Raw genomic sequence first — 6,607 nt, forward strand, 5'->3', positions numbered from 1 at the left:
CTTCATCTCTGAGTTTTCTCATCTGTAAAATGGGTTGTCGTGAGGGTTCCATGAGGTAAAGTTGTTCCTGGAAGCGCCCCATCAACTACTCGGGAACACAATCGCTTCGGTTTGGGGAGGGGGGCGGGCGGCGCCAGATAAGTGCGTGTCTGGGTTCTGCAGCCAAGCGGGCTGCGGCGGCGCCACTGCCCCCTGTTGGCGGTCCTGGCCCGAGCGCCCAGGGCCCCCGACAGGCGGGGCGACCCGGCGGGCTGCGAGTGGGCCTGCCGCCGTCACGTCGGCCGGTCCGCTCGCTCTGGCGCCGCGTCTGTCCGTCGGGCGATCCCCGGACGCCCGCCTCACGCTCGGCGGGTGGGCTCGCGGCCTCTGGATCTCGAAGGACGCAGACGGCATGGTAGGTGAGCGGGATGCTGGTGTGGGCGCGGGCGCGGCGGCTGGACCGGGCGCGGCGAGCCGGGGAGAACGCGGGGGCAGGGTCTCCCCCAGGGCGGTAGGGGTCGGAGGGCCCGTCGGGATGCCCCCCTACCCAGGCGACTCGCAGCCTCCTGGGCTATTTCTGTCTTTCTGACGGACGCACGCGCTCCGGGGTTGGAGGCTCAGGTGCGGCGACCTTTCCCAGGGGCGAAGGGAGCCTCTCTTGAACTCGGGTCGGCGCCTGCGCGTTCCCAGCTCATCCGCGGTCCCAGTGAGGCTCCCCCAGCAGCCCGGGTGGGGAGTGCCGGTGCGGTGGTGACGGCAGGAACGTCTGAATGGATGAAGATGCCCCTCGATGCCAAAATGCGGGGATTAGGTGTAAGAGAGGCAGGGAGGCTGGGGGAGGCTTCTGGGTGGAGGCTTTGGCGAGGAGGAAGATACTCGGGATTAAGAATACTTGGGGTCTGGGAGAGAAAAGGACCTGAAAAAGAAAGTTGAATGGTGAGTGCGGAGGTACGTGGGCCACGGGAGCCCCAAACCACCATCTGAGGACGAAATGGAGCTGAAGAGAGGATCCAGGAACCGAGCCTGAAAATCCAGGGTTGCTCAGAAGGATGGGGAAGTGTTGGTGGCCGGCTTGGGGGAAGAGGCTCAGGAGTGCAGCTCTAGGTCTTTCGCACCAAGCCACATGCCCAACGGAATCCCGTTCAGCCTCTGCCCCATGTCCCTTAGACTGTCCTTCCCTTGCCAGGTAGGAAATAAGAAGCATGCCACTACGCATTGAAGTTGAGCACCTGAAGTGTATCAGGCACACTCCCGAGAACTTTATTCTCTCATTTACTCTTCCCAGAAACTATGACGTAGGCTCTATCTACTTACTCATTTTACAGATGAGGAGACTGAAGCACAGTGAGGGCATGTCACAGAAGAGGATGGCAGAGCTAGCATTTGACCCCAGGCCAGTCTGTTTAGCTCCATGGCCTGGGTCCTTAAGTACTATATCTGGTGGACTGGCAAAAAGATGGGGAGCTGGAGAGAGGAGAGGGAACCCCAGAACTGGCAGTGTCAAGGGTGTCAAATATTTCTACTTCAAACAGTTCAGGTGATAGAAAACAGAAATAAGAACCAACTTTTGGTTCAGCATTATAGTTTTTGGCCTTTTCACTGATCCCCACGTGACTCAGTCCTCACAGTGAGGTGAAGTAATCAGATCCTCTTGTGTGTCAGGCAGGCCCTGTGTATCAACCTTTCGTGGATTAAATTCTTGGATCCTTGTAATATGGGAACAGCCACAGAGAGGTTACCATGCAAATGGTCCCACAGCTCAAAATTGGGGAGGCTGGATTTGAATCCAGGCAGCTGTTTCCAGTGCCCTTGCTCTTAAAGACCATGTGAAACTGTGCATTGTGCCCATTTTACAGATGCCCAAATTGAGTGTCTTTCCCAAAGTCCATGACTTGAAAGGAGAGAGACCCAAAGGGGGAGTAGCCCATGCTTAAGAGTCTCCATCACTATTCAAAGGTTTCATTAGATCGTGAAATTTAAAATTGAAGTCCCACTTTTTATCATTTTTAAGATGTACTTTTTTTTTTTTGGCCACACCATGCTGCACGTGGTATCTTAGTTCCTCAACCAGGGATTGAACCTGGGCCCCCTAGTGGAAGCACCGAGTCTTAACCACTGGACCACCAAGAAAGTCCCTAAGATGTACATTTTTGAGATGAAATTGTAATGCATCTTACAATGGATGGCAGAGTTTTTCCTTCTCAGCAGCACATAAAATAATGGCCCTCTTGGTGTCGATGGCACCTTTGGTTTGACGAATTACAACAGAACCAGGCTTCCTGAGTGACTTTTCTGGATGTTTCTCTCTCTCTTCTGCTCCACAGGCTCCTCTCTGCTTCAATTGCTCCATCCTCCCTGGAGACAGGACCCTGGGTGCAAGGAGCCTGGTGCCCTGCAATGGCAGCAGGGCCCTGGAGTTCTTTGACCCCCAGGACTTGAATCTGACTGATGAGGAGCTCAGGCTCAAGTACCTGGGGCCCCAGCAGACGGAGCTGTTCGTGCCCATCTGTGTGACGTACCTATTGATCTTTGTGGTGGGTGCCCTGGGCAACGCACTGACATGCACGGTTATCCTGCGCCACAGGGCCATGCGGACGCCCACCAACTACTACCTCTTCAGCCTGGCTGTGTCAGACCTGCTGGTGCTGCTCATGGGCCTGCCCCTGGAGCTCTACGAGATGTGGCGCAACTACCCTTTCCTGCTGGGCGCTGGCGGCTGCTACTTCCGCACACTGCTCTTCGAGACAGTCTGCCTGGCCTCAGTGCTCAACGTCACCGCCCTGAGCGTGGAGCGCTACATGGCCGTGGTGCACCCGCTGCAGGCTAGGTCCGTGGTGACGCACGCTCACGTGCGCCGCGTGCTCGGGGCCATCTGGGCCCTCGCGGTGCTTTGCTCTCTGCCCAACACCAGCCTGCATGGCATCCGGCAGCTGGACGTGCCCTGCCGGGGCACAGTGCCCAACTCGGCCATGTGCACCCTGGTCCGCCAGAGAGCCCTCTACAACCTGGTGGTGCAGACCACCGCGCTGCTCTTCTTCTGCCTGCCCATGGCCACCATCAGCGTGCTCTACCTGCTCATCGGGCTGCGGCTGCGGCGTGACAGGCTGCTGAGTCTCGGGCAGGAGGCCAAGGGCAGGGCCAGGACTAGCAACAGCCGCAGGCTTCAGCGGCTGCAGAATAGAGGTCGGACACAGGTGACCAGGATGCTGTGTAAGTGTTGCTGCTGGGAAGAGGGGCTGAGCCAGGCACTGGGTCTGAGGCTGGGGCTTCCAGGGGTCTGGGGGAAGCGGCTGAGGGCTTCCGCTTATGATGGAGGCTGAGCGTGAGATGTGGAGTGACACCCCCCACCCCGTATGTGCACGCACATGCACTGCACGTGTGTACGCTCTTTTAGATTACCCTGTGAGCAAGTGACACCAAAGATAAATGTTAATGGTTCATGGCAGGATCTGCTACGTAATTTGTGGGGCCCAATGCAAAATGAAAATTCAGGGTCCCCTGTTAAAAATCATTAAGAATGTCAAGACAGCAATAGTAGAGCTACTCTCTTGACTGTTCTAAGGTCAGGGCTCCGTGTAAACGCACAGGTGGCGCCCATGAAGCCAGCCCTGGCTCACAGAACCAGACAGGACAGAAGCATGTGGCTGGGCTCCAGGCTGACAGAGCTGTTCGTGGGCTCTGGACCCTCCAGGTCTCTCGTCTTTGCTCCTGAATATGTCTTGGTTCTGTCCTTCTCTAAGCAGCCTGGGAGTCGTGAACACAGGCACAGAGTTCTCCTTTCCTGAGGAACTGCCTGTCCTCTTCCCTTCGTGGCTACTGAAACTCCCAAGGAAGGATTCTGATTGGTGGGCTTAGGTCATGGCCTGCCACTGGGCCAGAGTGGCAGGATGCTGAGGTGAGCAGCCCCCACAGACCCCCATGGTGGGGTCTGGGGGGAGCAACGTTCCCAAAAGAAGGGGAGCAGGGTGCTGGAAAGGCAAGATGAGGAGTTTCCACCACACTATGTCTGCAGTTCTGCGGGGACCACAGGAGTGACCATGATCCAAAAGAGGCTGTTGGAAGCATGTTTGTGAGGGTCAGTGTGCAGAGCACAGGAGAATCAGGGCAGAAGTGTGGATTGGGGCTGGCCAGGACACGCCCTGCTGGCTTGAGGCTCTGGAGCTCACTGTGGCCTAGGCCTGGTGCTTTTTCAAAAACAGTGGCCCTGGGGAAACCAGGCAAACTGAGGCTAAGCCAGTCACTGGTTCCCTCTCCATCAGGTAGGTGGGGTAAGCCAGGGCGGGACTGGTGATCCCTTGGTCAAAGCCATGTCCGGCTAACTGAGGACTGCCCCATTCCCAGAGAGCCATTTCTCTCACCCCCCAGAACAGTGTCCCAGAGCCCAGGGTCACTGGTACAGCCTCCTAAGATGGGACTGACCTGGAGCTCTGTGCTTGCCTCCTGCACTACAGACCACCTGCCCCTGTCCACCTCTGCTGCCTCCTACTCCGCCATCCACTGGGGCTGAGTCTGCTCATCTGGGATGGCTCTTGCCCTGGGAAAGTGGGGTGTCCTTAAGGCTGCCTTGCTGGCCTGGGGCTCTGGCTTTCTTCTCTCCCTCCTTCTCCTGTCTTCTCTCTCTCTCTTTTTTAAATTGTTTGTTTATGTATTTATTTAATTTATTGGCTGCATTGGGTCTTCATTGCTGCGCGCAGGCTTTCTGTAGTTGTGGAGAGCAGGGACTACTCTTCATTGCAGTGCGCAGTCTTCTTATTGCGGTGGCTTCTCTTGTTGCAGAGCCTGGGCTCTAGATGTGCAGGCTTCAATAGTTGTGGCGCACAGGCTTAGTTGCTGCACAGCATGTGGGATCTCCCCGGACCACGGCTTGAACCCGTGTCCCCTGCGTTGGCAGGTGGATTCTTAACCACTGCACCACCAGGGAGGCCCTCCTGTCTTCTCTCTCTGAGGGCCTGCTGTGCACCAGACTGTGTCCTGGGAATGTTGTAAGCAATGTCCTGATTGAAATCTGGGTTTATGAGGAAAACCATACTAGAATGTAAGGGGGAAGACACTGCAGGGGAAGGATCGTGAGTTGGAGATGCAAACACGAGTAACAAGAAACAAAAATCAATGCAGACCTGATAGCAGAGACCCAAGGAAGGGCAGGGTGAAAACCAGGGCTGGAGGAAAGCTCGGGAGAAAGAGTGAAGGCTTGGCTGGCCTGTCCTGCCTTTTACTGGGGGTTGGGGTGGGCTGTCAAGGAAAGGACAGGATATTTAGCTGAGCCCAGGAGAGCTGGGGGCTGGAGCTGGGAAGGCTTGTAGTGTCAAGGCAGGCGAGTGTGTGTGTTGGGGGGGGGGTGTTGTCTCGCTCTCTCTCCATAACCTCCCTCTCTCTCCATAACCTCCCTGTCCACTGCTGTCTGACCATGGGCCTCATTCTCCTGCTTCCCTCTGCTTATGCATCAGCAGGCGTGGCCCCTGAATGTCACCCAGCGTGGGCCTTAGCCACACGGTTTGTGTCACACTGGGGCTCAGCCACCATAGCTGTCACTCAGTTCCAGTTCCACAGTGAGAGAACTGGACCAGGCCAGCTTGGCTGGTGTGTCCACGCCTGGTCCAGGGCACACGCCCACTGCCCAGTCAGCGACCGTGGTGAGAGCAGCCTCTCCTAAAGGGGTGTGGCCACGGCAGGCAAACTTCCAGAAACTTTCAGATGGACAGTGGGTGTGGGTGGCCTGTGGGATAGGAGAGGAGGTGAGAACAGGCTCCCTCTCTGTCCGCAGTTGTGCTGGTCGTGGTGTTTGGGATCTGCTGGGCCCCGTTCCACATCGACCGCCTCATGTGGAGTCTCGTGTCCCGCTGGACCGAGGGCCTGCACCTGGCCTTCCAGTACGTGCACGTTGTCTCCGGTGTCTTCTTCTACCTCAGCTCGGCTGCCAACCCTGTGCTCTACAGTCTCATGTCCAGCCGCTTCCGGGACACCTTCCGGGAGGCCCTGTGCTTGGGGACCCGGTGCCACCACCACAGACGCCGCCGCAGCTCCCACAGCCTCAGCAGGGTGACCACGGGCACCACCCTCTGTGACACGGGCTCCCTGGGCAGCAGGGCCCAGTCTCTGGCTGAGAACGGTGGCCCAGACGGGCAGCAAGAGATGGACCCCTCCAGAGAGGAGCCTCAGGCACCTTCACCCTGAGAGGCCAGAGGGCCACACCCGCCTCCTCTGCTGGGTGTCTTCGTGGCCTGTCCCCCTTTGTGCCTCACCCCCACTTCAGCCTAGAAACCCTGACCAGCACCGTGATTCCTGCCCCTACCCATGTATCAGAAGAACTACAAGGTTGCTATCTGCCCTCCAGACCCCCAGGCCCCCAGTTACAGCCCTTCCCCTTGAAGGCGAACATCAGTCGAGACTGAATAACTGCACACAGCAAGCCTCCATCTGGGGACTTCCCCACCCCCACCCCCAGTTTCTGAAGGGTTTCCCTGGGGCCCTACCTTTTCTTCCCATTTCTTGCCGAGCTTCTGCGGGTTCTGGCCCATTCTGTCCCTCTCCAGCTCTTGGCCTGCGCTTGGGACCCTCCTCTGACCCGACCCCTCCCTCGTCCCCAGTCAGCGTGTTCTGCTCTGGGATCTCCACCTGGTGAAGCCAC

General features: G+C 57.6%; 1 protein-coding gene across 1 annotated transcript; it reads left to right on the plus strand.

The window, feature by feature from the left end:
- Positions 1-391: 391 nt before the first annotated feature.
- Positions 392-6,338, plus strand: NMUR1 (neuromedin U receptor 1). The gene is made up of 3 exons (XM_057746489.1): positions 392-490; positions 2,304-3,189; positions 5,744-6,338. Exons 1-3 carry the CDS (start codon positions 392-394, stop codon positions 6,151-6,153), a joined length of 1,395 nt encoding a protein of 464 aa, XP_057602472.1. The 3' UTR covers positions 6,154-6,338.
- The last annotated feature ends 269 nt before the right edge of the window (positions 6,339-6,607 follow it).

The sequence above is a fragment of the Hippopotamus amphibius genome, chromosome 8 (genome assembly GCF_030028045.1).
Source record: "Hippopotamus amphibius kiboko isolate mHipAmp2 chromosome 8, mHipAmp2.hap2, whole genome shotgun sequence".
NCBI classification, from domain to species: domain Eukaryota; kingdom Metazoa; phylum Chordata; class Mammalia; order Artiodactyla; family Hippopotamidae; genus Hippopotamus; species Hippopotamus amphibius.